Source organism: Condylostylus longicornis, unplaced genomic scaffold, assembly GCF_029603195.1.
Source record: "Condylostylus longicornis isolate FDR11 unplaced genomic scaffold, ASM2960319v2 ptg000113l, whole genome shotgun sequence".
Classification (NCBI taxonomy): Eukaryota; Metazoa; Arthropoda; class Insecta; order Diptera; family Dolichopodidae; genus Condylostylus; species Condylostylus longicornis.
In genome coordinates this window covers 460,824-474,709 of record NW_026578081.1, presented here as the reverse complement: position 1 = coordinate 474,709, position 13,886 = coordinate 460,824, and the positions used below count along the sequence as shown (strand labels likewise).

Sequence of the window (13,886 nt, the reverse complement as noted above, 5' to 3'; positions counted from 1 at the left end):
AAGCACGTACAAGGAACATCCAAATTTTTTTTTTTGATGCAATCTTTCATGAAAAAAAAAAAATGCATGTTTTCTTGTAATGTGAGGTATATGAGGTGGCACAAGAGACAATTTAAATATATTAATTTATTAAAATTTTAGTATGAAGCGAATTTTAAAATGTATGTATTTTAATTTATATTTAGCGGAATGCATAGTGTTTAAGAATTTGTTAGTGTCGTGACTGTTACAATTTTTTCGACGATATAATTAAAATTGCCATAAATTTACTTAAATAAAAATAATTTCACAAAATTTCTAAAATTACAACAAAAGAACTGCAATTAAAAACTTTTAAAAATTTAAAATCGAGGTTTTTCAACTCGAAAAACATAAAAATGTTGTGAATGCGATACAAAAAAAAACAAGACGTTCAGATTAATTGTATAATATAAAAATTGTTATTTTGGGATGCAATTATGAGAGATTATTAATTTAATAAAATGTTAGTTTTGAATGCTTAAATAAGTAATTATAATTTGTAATCATTAGAGATAAATGTTATTAATACAAATAATTATTATACGCGCATATTTTATATAAATGCACCTATATAATATAAGTTTTATTTTAGATATTATTTTATGTTAAAAAAAAAAATAACAAAGAAATTTTTATATCTATGATATAATTTAAAACACATTAAAAATAATAAAAATAACAATTCTCCCTACCTTAACATCAGGTTGTCTTCTTGGCCTTAAACTAGCTAACTTCTTAGCAGCTGCATCTATTGATGCTGCAGCACCCAATAACTCATTTTCAGCAATTACTGTTGGATCTTCCGGATCAATCCAATCGGAACCTTTTAATAATTTAGCCATTGCACATAAATCAGTAACACATTTCGCAACACGACGTGAATAATGCATTCTATCATCAGCTGAACAATTTTTCAGTATTCCAACTAATAAATAATGATAGGATTCACCAACTGCAGCGCCTGCTTCAAGGGTACGTTGCCTTAATTCCTCTGTTTCAGCACATGTCCAGGCAACTTGTCTACAAACAAGTAGCATTTCAGAAATAGCACGACGTCCAATATTTGCTGCTGCTACAATATCAGCTTGTAAATTTGATGTACCAGCAGCAACTGCTTTGGCTGTGGCTGTTGTAACATTTTTTGAAACGCGAATCAAATCTTCTGGTGTGGCTGGTGTTAAGTTTGATGGCGGTGGTGAATTCATTGTCTAAAATAAATAACAAAGAATTAAATATACAATTTCTCAAAAAAAAAAGTTATTGAGTTTATATTTTTTTATTACTCTTATTTCTTGTGAAATTGCTTCAACGGTTGCTTCCATAGCTCGTGTTCCTCTTGTATGTTCATCTTCAACCGCTTTAACAGTTTTTAATAATGATGAAACATTTAGGACCATAACCTAATTTAAATTAAATATTTAAAATTTAGTAAAATATTTACAACATTAAGGTATTTATTTTACTTAACAATGAATATTTCGAGTAAATGGAAATTTTTCAATTCATTTTGCTGTAGCATAGCATTGCAAAATATTAGTTTTGTGAACATGAGATGGTAAATAGTAATTTTAAACGTACTTATAAATGTATATGTTTATAAATTTATATTATGTATATTTTGACATAATTTTTTTTCAAATTTTAATGTTCTCAATAATAATTTTTTTTTCTGATTCAAAAATACATTATATAAAATGAATATGATGATTTTGATTTTAATATATTAAATTAGGTGTAGTTTTATATGATCAAATTAAAATAATATTCTTAGCTAAAAATTTGAGAATTTAAGCATTATGTTCTAAAATTAGATTAGTAAATTGGATTCAATTCGATTTGTTAAACCATTTTTTATTATAATAAACATTCTATCATTTTAAATTCAAATATGCAATTATTGGAAAAAGAGTAGATCAAATTTATCAGAACCTTTTTGGAAAATTCAATTTACGAAATAAATTATGTTTATTTTAATATATTTTAACAAAATTAAAAAATAAAATAAGTATTAAGAATGTTGAAAAGTATATAGAAAAAAAAAGTTGATTTTAAGTTTTAATAAGCGGTCAATAAATATTTTTAATATGGTACAAGGAAAAATTCTACTTAAATTGAAACTATGCGATAGGAGATATTATAAATTTAAATTTTAAAAATAAAAGCAAACTGGTTTTTGTGCTAAGAAATTTCCTTTTTAACAATATTAGCATTGAATACTTATGAGTAAAAAATTTCGTGCCCTTAAATTAAACTAACACTGGGAACAAACGATTTTCAAGAGATAAATAATTAAAAAGAAATGGAATTTTGGTTATTTTACAATTCATGTGCAAAACTCTTTTTCTTATATTATATAAATATACAAATTGTACTTGATAATGCATTTCTGGTTTAAGCAATAATTAAAATTTTAATTTGAATAACACATTTAAAATAATGCAAAATAATCCAAAAATATTCGTAATAATTAAATAAATAAACATTATTTAGTTGAAAAGAAAACTAATGCGAAATGTTTATTGTTTCGTTGTTTAAAAATTATTTGATCTACTATTCTTCCTTACAACAAACAATAACTTAAAATTAATTTATGATTTCAAAGTAATTTTATTCTTAATAATTCTCACTTATGATTTTAATGTTGTTAATATGAAAATATGATTTTGATTATGTAACTTAAATTAATTTTTTTTTTTTGCATGAATATTCAATCATAAATTTTAAAAATTATTATATTAATGATAAATATATAAAAATTATATGTGTGTGTATGATAGTTATTAAATATGCTATGAAATGAAGCATGTATTATTTTTTAATGCCAAGTTCTGAAGAACATAAATCGTTAAGTATCTGTCCAAGAAAAAAAAAAAAAAAGAGAAAAATTGACATAGTTATTTTTTAAGAAAATTGTCTATTTTTTTCTATTATTATTCTTGAATTTTATTATTTAATAAAATTTATTATTAAAAAATTAATATAAATTAAAATAGACTGGTGGTTTTTATTAGGGAAAGTTTAATTAAAAAAATTTAAAATAAATTATAAATTTTGTTACTTGCGTTAAAAGTTGATGAAAATATTAAAGTGCATTAAAAAATTAATTTATTTTTCTCTGTATACACTTCACAAAATAAGGTTATTATATTACATATCATGCTTATTATATTTATCAAGAACCGGTTTCAAGTAAGAACCAATTACACAGTTTAACATTACTGTCCATTTTTGTATGTTTTTTTAAAAAAAAAATCAATAAATATTTAATAATTAATAATTAGGAAATAATAAAAAAAAACAACGAAACATAAACACTTACAAAATTTACAGAGATTGGATTAAGAAATCTAATTTTAAATTAAATAATAATTTTGTGATTTCAGGAAACATAAAAAAAAATTTAATTTAAATTAATTATCTTTTTTCAAATTATGAATAATAATTTTAGTGACGGCAATTTTATAATCGCTAAATAATTGATTATTTAAAAGATGTGAAATATAAACTTTGCGCTAAAACATTTTAATACATAAAACACTTAGATCTATAATTCTTAATAAATAATTCTCAATAACAACATGAATTATTTCTTAATAAAAACATGAATTAATAAGCCTAATATTGTTTACAAATGACAATAAGTTGTGATTATATTGTAAACATTGACCATCAATATGATTAAGTGGGAGAGTTTTTGAATATACTTAGCTTTGACATAATGTTTAAGTAAGGCACTTTTTTAAACCCTATTTACTTTAATGCCGTATTGTTAACATATTTTATTTAATTATCGAGAAAATAATTTTATCGTAAGTGATTTAGTAATTTGTGCAATTAAATATATTTTACAAATTGATTATTGTATTATTAAATGATTAACTACTGTAGCTATTGTGTTATTAACATTATTTATAAATTTATTGTTTTGTGTTAGTTATTTTATACAAAATATGGTGCATTATGAATTCATAAAGCAATTTTGTTTCATGATTCATTTTCTATAGTTTTTTATGAACTTAAATTATAAATCTAAAATATAAAATAAAAATTAATTTACTATTTTAAGTAAAACTATCAGGGTAATATCTATTTGATTATCGTAATTTTGAGTGTTACTGCATAGATGTCATGTATGCTGTATATGATAATAGACTGATTGTTTTAGATTAATATCTCGTTTAATATTAAGATTAATATCTTAATGTTAAGAATAGAACTAGTTGGATTTAAAAAAAATTATTGGAACAAAAATATATTTTTTAAATGCAAAAGGGATTATTAATAGATTAAGGAGTCATTAATTGCACAATGCTAAAATTCAAATAATTTATTAGATTAAACACAAAATTATTATGTATTTATATTAACAAATTTAAAATGAATGTTTGTATAAATCGTTCAATTTAAATTTGTTATCTTATATAAAAAATTTTAACTGAACTAATTTTCATAAAAAAATGAAGTAAGAACAAAAAATAAAAATTTAAAAATTGCTTAATTAAAACAGTGATTCCTTTGCATGGCTCAATTTTTATGTGAAATTAATAAATGTTTCACCACTTTGAATTTGTTTATTATTTTTAAATAAATAACATTTCACATTTTGATAATCTCCAGTTTTGAGCATGAAACATAATGCTTTTCATTTAAGAATTTTTTAGCTAATATTTCTATTACACATTGTATAAGTTTAGGGTTGAAAATAATTAATGTCAGTTTAAAAGAAAATAATACTCAAAATTAATATTATTTAAGTTTAAAAATAATTATTAATGGAAATATATATATTAATGAAGAGATGATATTTGATAGGATAGTGGATAATGAACATTTACTTATAATATTTAATGTAAAAATAAAAATATATTTTATATTAATATACAAAATATAATTATATCAATATATAAAAACACTTTATGCAGAATACGCAAACATACCCTAGCACTTTCTTTTAGATCTTGCATAGCTGGATCATTTATAGGTTTACCAGAAGCAGTTTTAGTTGCATGAATCAATTCCCTTAATGCAGATGCAACATCTTTAACAGCATTAATAACCATTACTTGTGAATCAGGTTGTTCAGAGCCCAAACTACAAGCTCCACGTTTTACAGCATCCGAAAGTTGTACTATGCGGAAAAAAAATTATTATAAATCGAATAAAACAAAAAACTATTATAAATTCAATTTACATATTGTAGTAACAGCATTTTGTGCAGCACTGGCCAATTGGTCTTGTGTGCCTGCTGCGCCAGCCACTAAAACTTTTGTATCTTCAACTAAAGCTTTTGCTGTTTTTAATATATTTTCCCTATGATCAGCAAAAGTTCCTTTATCATCTGAATGTAAAGTACCAGCTGAAGCAAACATGATTGTAGTGTCTAAATCTCCAATTATTCCCGCTACAGTATTCGCTGCATTTATGCAAGCTTGGGTTCCTTTTGAGCCAGCTTGTAATGCAACAAGAACTTGTGCAACTTTTTCTGATACATCTCTTGCGTTTCTAGCCACATCAGCTTGACTGGTTGCATCATCAGGTCGAACACCAGCTGTTGATTGAATTATATTCATAACAGATCTTCCTAAATCAATAACACATTGTCGAATGCGCATTCCTACGTCTGGGGAAGTCGTGGTCATTGCAGCTCCCACTGAATCTTCGGTTATGCGAGTGTAGTGTTGTGTCATATCTACAGCTAATTGTGGCAACTGTTGAGGATTATAGGGTGCTTTAGCATTCATTTCATTAGCTACGCGTGCAATTTCTTTAGCGGTTTGTACCATACGGGTCTGATAATCTACAAAACTGTCAGTTGCATTTGCACTTAAAAGTGATTGACGTTTATCAGTTAATCTTGAAACTATTCTTGATATTTGTTCCATTAAACCAGTAACTACACCACTTTCCGTTGACAACTTTTCAGCTGTTTGATTTAATTCTTGTATAGCTTCCCTTGTATTTTGAATAGAATCATCCAACATTGGATGTGCTTTAACAGCTTTTGGATTTCCAGCTGATTCTTTAGCAGACTGCACCAATTCAATAGCGCTTTCCACAACAGATTTCGTTTGATTGATCAACGTTATTTGTTGGTTAGTGTGAACAATATGAGTGCAAGCACCAATCGCCCCATTTGTCATTGGTACTACATAACGAGAGATTTCACCAACAGCGTGACCCAACTGTTCTGCGTTATGTTTTCCAGCGATTCTTATAGGTTCTAATTTATCAAGCAATTCAGCGGCAGCGTTTAATGTTTGACCAATAAAACCTTGTAAATTGTTATCTTTGCGCTGTGCCAAACCTTGAGAACTTGCAGCTAAAGCAGTTGTGTCCAACTCCCGAGTACAAGTTGCCAAAGTTTGTAACACTTGGTCACATTGTGCTTGACCTGGAGCTTTATCCTTAATATTGTCCACTAACCGTTTTACACTTTCTGACACCGGCTTGCTATGCATTGCTAATTGTTGCCATACTGGTGGATCATTAGGTGAAACTGCCAAAGATTTTGCAGCTTTAACCATTTCCACAACTCCATCAAGCACTCCCCTTCCCGCTGACAGCACCGGTTCTTGGGCTTTACGTCCTTCAGCCGATATTTTTGCAGGTATAGAAATGAATTCCGGACTAGATGCGTATTGCCTTACTGCCTTAACAGCATCAAGTAAAGGCTCAACGAATTTTGATCTCGATGGTACGGAATAATCATCTTCCAAACTTTTTACTTCTTGGACTAAATCAGATGTTGCATTAGCTACATGTTTGGCTCCAACAATAAATTCGTTTTTCGCTACCGGATTTGTTGTATTCATACTTGCTTGCCTGCAGATAGTACACAAGTATGAGGTGTGTTTGGCAATAACAGTTAAGGCTGCGATTTTTTGTTGTTTTGTGGATTGTGGACTACTGACAATATCACAATGTTGTCGTGTGCCTTGGTAAGCTCTAGTTAATTGTGCTTGATCAATAATACCTAACCAATTTATAAATTTATTAAAACTAATTTTGATTAAAACTAAATAAAATTTTACCTGGTCTACCAGAAACACTACTTGGATGTGAAACTCCAATCAAATATGCAGCTTGAGCTGCAGATTCTATAAGTCCATGTATAGAGTCTGATACAGAATTTACTGAATGTCCAAATTCGACATGTTGTGATTGTTTTGCATTATTTATCATTTCGGAAATAGCGTAACCCAAATTCCTAGATTTCTCATTTGCGTTTTCAACACAGTCAAAATATCCTAGTTCATTGACAGGTTCATGAGGGTAATCCAACATAACCCGAAGTGATTCTATACTGCGTATTGCGTTATCGCATTCTTTTTGACCTGGAGCTGATGATACGCTACAATCAACTAGTTTATTAATGCTGTCTGTTACACTTCTAGAAGCAGCATTCAATAAATTTTTGGAATTGGGTTGCCCTGGATCAGCAGCAATTGACTTAGCAGTTGATAGTAAACTACACGATTGTGTCGAAACATTTCGTAAGCATTCAAGCATTGTAGTTCTTGATGTTTCATCTTTAGCTTGCCCGGCCATTTCCATAGAAACTGATAACATGTCTTTATAAGCTATACTGAAAGCTTGACTAGAAGTTGCTAACCACTGAGGACTTGCATATCCTTGAACTATTTCTCGTCCAGAAGTATTAAGGTTCTCGGCAGCTAATTTAAGCTCGTTTTGCAAATGATTGTAACTTTTATTTGATTCTGGATATTCTCCCATAGATAAAATTTCACTCAATTCACTAACATTTCTTAAAGCGTCATCTACTTCACGTTGACCAGGTATACAATCAACCGTTTTATTAAGTGCTGCAGATACATCTCTAGCCGATCGACTTAAATTTTCGATATTTCCAATGTTTTGCAAATTTCTTTGTGCTTCTTCAAGTAAGTGTACAGAATTAACAATAACTTCATCTGCAGCATCTATTATAACGGGATTCTTAGTAGTAGCAGCAACCCCATGAACACTTCTGGTGAAATCACCAAGGGCTAAAGCAGTGTCTCTTCCAGCTACGCCTGCGTACATTCTTTGGCCTTGAGAAACTGCTGATATTAACTGACTCAAAGCTATACCAACATTTTTTGCTGACTTACTTAGCTGCTGTGCAGTATTTTCGACCGTTTCACCAGGCAAAGGTCTTAATGTTCCTTCAATTGCTGCTTCACGTGTATCATTGAGAACAGTTCTTAAATTCTTTATAGCTTCTAGGGCGGATTCTAATTCCTGTCCACCACAAACCTCTCGTGCTCGTTGTGCTGATAAATTTAATTCGTGAATAGTGTGACTTAGATGCAGAGCAGATTTTGATAGCTGCTGAGCAGCTGGTATGTCTTGCACAGTTGGTTGCAACGCGCGGGCAGAAGATGCCATTTGACTCGCTGGTTCGATAAACATTTCCGCAGCTTCGATCAAATTCAAATGAGCGTTTCCATCTTCAGGTCTCATTAGAGTAGACTTGACTCCTGTAACCAGCCTTGGTATAGAATCGGCAGCATTTCTACAATCTTGTAATAATGTTTCTTTAGTTTGATGATCTTCACTGTGTTGGGCAGCATTCTGAGCGGCGGAAATACACTGTGTGGCAGCTGAAGCTGCTTGCTTGGCACAATTTTCTAGTCGATTAATTAATTTTATTTTGAGGGCTGGTGTATTCACAGCAGTTGTCGTTACCTCTCGCAATTCCTCTGCAGCTCTTCTCAAAGCTTCTTGATGTTTTGTTTCATGTGGGCTGCTGCCACATAATCTAGCTGCTTCAACCATTTTTGCGGTAGCATCTGCCAACTGCTTTGCTGCAGCTAATAAACGACGTTGCAAATCAGAATCATCTTGTGATTCGGCTTCTCCTTTAATACTTTGTATAAGATGAGCAGTGGCTTGACCTAATGATTTCGCATGGCGTACCATTTCTTGAGGATCAGTTGAAGAGGCCAAGATTTCTGTACCCACAATTACACTTTCGACTTCTTCGGAAAATACATTTGATGTTTCAGTAGCGTTCGGTTTTTTAATGTGACTTAGAAGATCTTTCAATTTTTCAGATACATCTCGAGCAGCAGCGACCAAATCCCCTTTTAAACGTTCATCTACGGTTGCTTCATTGCAGACATCAACTAAACGATGAACAGTATTAGCTACTTCTCTAGCTGCTTCCTCTAACTGTTCTTTGCAAGCAGGATTTTGTATTGTTGGAGCAACCACCTTCGTACAAGCAACTAATTGACTTGTAGCTAAAGCACATTGACCCGCTGCACCAATTACACGATCTCTACTTTCTTCATCTGTTGAATTGGCTGCAATAGATTTGGCTCTTAAAACTAATGCAGCAGTTGCATTTGCGACGGCTTTTGCTAAAGCTAAAAGCATATCATACATATCACGACTTTCAGGCGTCTCCTCCCCAATTGTGCTCAATACCATTGTTGTTGCTTCACCAACACGACTTGCAGCATTTATTAAGTTCTGACGTTGATCTTTTCCTTCTGGTTCAGCTGCTCTTAACAAATCACTAAATGCATTACAAAGTCTTCGTGTAGCGTCTAAAAGTTTTTCACCGCTATTATCATCGTCCATTAAAGATGCTATTAATTTCACTTCTTTAGTTACTTCAGGTATGGTTTGTGTAATTTGCGTTACAGCTGATCCAATTGCTTCTGTATCAACTTCATCTGGAGTTACAGCTGTAACAATTTGTGCAGTTGCTGCATTCATTGTAGCCACATGAGTTGTAACGGCTTGTTTAGATGTTTCCAATGTTGTTTCACGCCATTCAATCGAATGAGGATCTGAACCCAATTCAAGAAATTCAATCTAAAAACCAAATTTTGATTAAGTAAAAATCAAATAAAATAAAGTCAAAAATACCTTAGATTCAAGTTCTCTTTCAGCTCTTTGAATAGCTTCCTGTCCAGCTGATATATAACCTAATAAGGCACGTTGTGGTTCACTTAAATGAACTTCGCTTATACGAATTTCTTGAGTCTACAAATAAAATATCTTTATGTAATACTTTATGATATAAAAATTTAAAAAAAAAATTATGTTTTATGTGTTTGAGTTAATCTGTAATTTTCGATGTAAATTGAACTAATTTAATTACATAATTGGAAGCGGTTTTAACAAATGTTGTAATTATGAAGTTGTAATCATAGATAATAAATTATCTTGTAAGTTGAAAGTTCGAAATTTTGAAAAAGCATCCAATTTTTTTCTCAATTAACACGACGTACTTTTAACATATAGTATGATGCTTCTGTGAAAATTTTTCAATATTTAAAAAATAATGGAAAACTAATAGCATGATTAAATTTAAAAAGGATAATAATTTCTGGTAATTTTTAAGTAAGTACATAGCATATTTAAGTTTTCAACAACTATCATTCTATTTTTAGGTGTATTGTATTTAATAAAATTAATTTTAATATCAAGGAATTGAAAAGATTTTATAAATATTTCAATATTTGGGAAAAATTTGGTAATTTTTACAGAAACACAATACTAATTCTTAAAATATTATACAAAGAAATCTATAAACCTACACGAACTGTTAATTTATTTATTTATTTGCCCGTTACAACGCAGCATGAAAATAAAATTAATTGAAAGATTTTATTAAAATTTGAATTTAAAATGAAAATTAAAAATATAAATTAAATTAAATTTTTTTTTAGAAATAAAGTAAAAAGCTAAAAAAAAGCCAATTTTACAGCAAATTCATTATTAAACAAAAAAAAAACAAAATATTAACAATAATAATTCATAAATAATAAAATAAATCTTACCGTTGGCGGTTGATGGGCTACATTAACTGTGCCAACAATAGCGCCATATTGTACTGATTGCATTTCATTTTGTGTAAATGGTTTTTCGCCTTCGAAATTAACAAAAAAACAAAAATTAAAAATAAAAATTTATTTAAAAAAAAATTAACAAAAATAAGAAGAATAATGAAATAATATTGTATAAAATAAATATAATTTGTATAAAATAAATAATGCCAAATAAAAAATTAAATTAATAGTAAAATACGAATTAATTAGAGAGGTAAATAAAAACGAATGGCAAAACATAAAAAAATTAAATTGTTCTTATTTTCAAATTTGCAGAATTTTATTAATTTAATTGTAAGTATAATGAAAATTAATTTTGAAAATTAATTCTTTCGACAAAAAACTAAATTAATGGCTGAAATCTGAATTCGAGTTATAAAATTTACTAGGTATTTATATGCATAAATTTGAAAATAAGACCCTAGATATAAAGCAAATAATTATTTTGCCTAATTAATTAATTTTTGAATACTTATATTGCAGTTTATTTTTATTTCGTTCTTTAAAATATTTTGTTGTATAGACATTTCGAACTATTAAGCTTTCAATAATAATTAAAATGGTCATTTTTTATTATGAAGTAAATTTAGACCTTTATAAATAACATAATATATTTACAATTTTTTTAAATGTGATTAATTATGTTGTGCAATTATTAATTATAATGTGTTGTAGTAAATATTATAATATTAATAATAATTTAAAAATTTTTAGAATATGTTATTATAATAATTACCATCATAAGCTCTCATAATTCCAGGATGAGCTACAGATTCAGTATTAATTTTACCAATTTTACTAGTTTCATGTTGAAAGAAAGTTGCTCTAAAAAAATTCAACATTTTAATAAAGTTTATTTTTTTTTAATTTAAATTTCAAAATTTATAAAGATTCAAATCTGTAATTTTTTTTTAAAATAAGTTACCTTGATGGTGCTACTGATTCTTCAACCATTGTTGAACCTTCATCACCTTCAATACCAAAATGATCTTTTGCTTTCTTTTTCTTTAATATTATATCAATATAGCCAGCAATTAATTGAACAATATGTTCAGCTTCAGTTGTTTGAACTGAATAATATGCATCTGCATAATCACCAAAATCTAATGTAAATGTATTTGGTGATGCACCCCATCTTCTAACTGTTGTTAATGGCCAGGTTTTTAATATTTCTTTTGTTTTCTCATCCAAACGTAAAACAGAATCTTTAGTAACACCCAAAAGACGTGGAACTAATTTATTTTTACCAGTCATTTTTTCTTTAACTAAGAAAAATGTTACACCATATGTTGGTAATTCTCTAGCTGTTTTTGTATATAAAACTTTTGCATCAATTTCAGATAATTCAACATGTTTTCTATGTTCACCAAAAATTTTCTTTTCAATATTTTTAACACGAACATAGGATTGAGGTAGAAAATCTTTAAGACTTAAAAAAGAAAATTTAAAAAAAAAAGTTATGATTATGAAAAAAATGTGAATAAGCAAATAAAATATTTACTCTAAAAATCCTGGCTTGTGTTTAGCTTCATTATGGGGTCCAAATTGAATGTGCACTTGAATTCCAGCAAATTCACAAGCTAAAAAAAATTCAAAGGTTAGTTATGAATTTCAAAATACAAAACAATTTAAAAATTACATAAAATATCAGGCGCTCTTTCGTATTTCAATAGGCAATTTTGAAAATGTAAATTATTTATTTAAAACATTATAATCGAAAAGCTTTGTTTAACATTTCAACAAATCGGATTTTAAAAATTTTTCAGAAAAGCTATTTAATTTCTTTTTTTTAATTTGTTTCCTTTACGATTTTAAGCTTATAAATTTTTCAATTCCATTCTTTATGGTTAGAAATCGTATATAATTTTAAAAGGCAGAGAAATTTTCGACAGAGCTTAAGCTTCCACGTTAACAACAAAACAAATACGAAAATTTAATAGGATGATTCTGATCTGAGGAAACGAATTATTTTCGGAACTTATAAAATTTAATTTTAAATTAAAATTTTAGTTATTCTTATTGCGCCCTTAAAATTGAACAAACGATAAGTTACTGTAACAACTAAGTTTATTATGCACGTGCGTTTTTTTCAGAGATCAGACATACAAATCTCATTGTAAATAAAATCCTTTCTTTAAAAAAAAAAACTATTTTTGGTAAATTTAAATAATATCAAAAAACATTCAAAAATGTTCAGAATTAAAGTTTTCTAATTTTTAAAAATATTATAACACGTATTTTTCTCTACTATTCAACATTACAATTGAACATGAATTTATTAAAAACATTCATGAAAAAAGTAAAAATCCAAAATAAATCTCAATCCTATCAACTGCCTGGGTATTATATTCAAATATGTAAATATAAACTTAAAGGTGAAATTCTCATATATTGTTCTCATATATAAGAAACAAAAACTGAAAAAAAATAAAATAAATATTTACCTTTATCTTGTGTTACTGGATGTGTACCATCTAAAATAGCATCACGTGCCTGTACATATAATAAATTCAATTGCACTGGATCACGAGAATCAATATTCTGATCCGAAAAGAAAAATTTACGACGTAATAAAACTGTTTCTGATTCATCAATTCCTTGTTCTCGTAATGTTTTACCAATATCAACCCAATTGACTAAAATAACAAAAAAAAAAAAATACAAAAGCAAAAAGGAGAAGAATTAAAATGATGTAGTAGAGCATGTAAGAAAAAATTTATTAAAAAAATATATAAGGATAAAGGAAAATTTGGTTGAGCAAATAATATTCACTTGACATGTGTATTGTTAAAACTGGTTACACGAAACAAGCACAAATCAAACATCACATTTCTCAATGTGAAATACGGGATAAATGTGAAATATTGATATTACGGGAAGATATTCGCAGGCTAAAATCATACACATAATATGGTGCATAATCTGCACTAAAACAATACAAATAACTACATGTGAGGTCCCATACAAAATTTTAAGACTTTAACTTCCAATATAAGAGTTCGATGTGATTCTGCTAATATT

General features: G+C 28.1%; 1 protein-coding gene across 6 annotated transcripts in view; it reads right to left on the bottom strand.

Annotated features, from left to right (window-relative positions):
- LOC129614605 (talin-2) overlaps positions 1 to 13,886 on the bottom strand; it is a 94,987-nt gene that overhangs the window by 7,455 nt on the left and 73,646 nt on the right. For 5 of the 6 annotated variants that reach the window (XM_055529315.1, XM_055529312.1, XM_055529314.1 and 2 more), the window contains 11 exons: positions 13,310 to 13,501; positions 12,367 to 12,445; positions 11,791 to 12,294; positions 11,602 to 11,690; positions 10,818 to 10,906; positions 9,901 to 10,017; positions 7,053 to 9,846; positions 5,213 to 6,994; positions 4,959 to 5,149; positions 1,305 to 1,421; positions 714 to 1,229 (listed from right to left, as the gene is read on the bottom strand). In XM_055529315.1, the coding sequence (XP_055385290.1) occupies positions 714 to 1,229; positions 1,305 to 1,421; positions 4,959 to 5,149; positions 5,213 to 6,994; positions 7,053 to 9,846; positions 9,901 to 10,017; positions 10,818 to 10,906; positions 11,602 to 11,690; positions 11,791 to 12,294; positions 12,367 to 12,445; positions 13,310 to 13,501 (6,470 nt within the window). Of the gene's footprint in view, positions 1 to 713; positions 1,230 to 1,304; positions 1,422 to 4,958; positions 5,150 to 5,212; positions 6,995 to 7,052; positions 9,847 to 9,900; positions 10,018 to 10,817; positions 10,907 to 11,601; positions 11,691 to 11,790; positions 12,295 to 12,366; positions 12,446 to 13,309; positions 13,502 to 13,886 lie in introns of those variants that run through there. The other variant, XM_055529317.1, reaches the window with a different exon arrangement.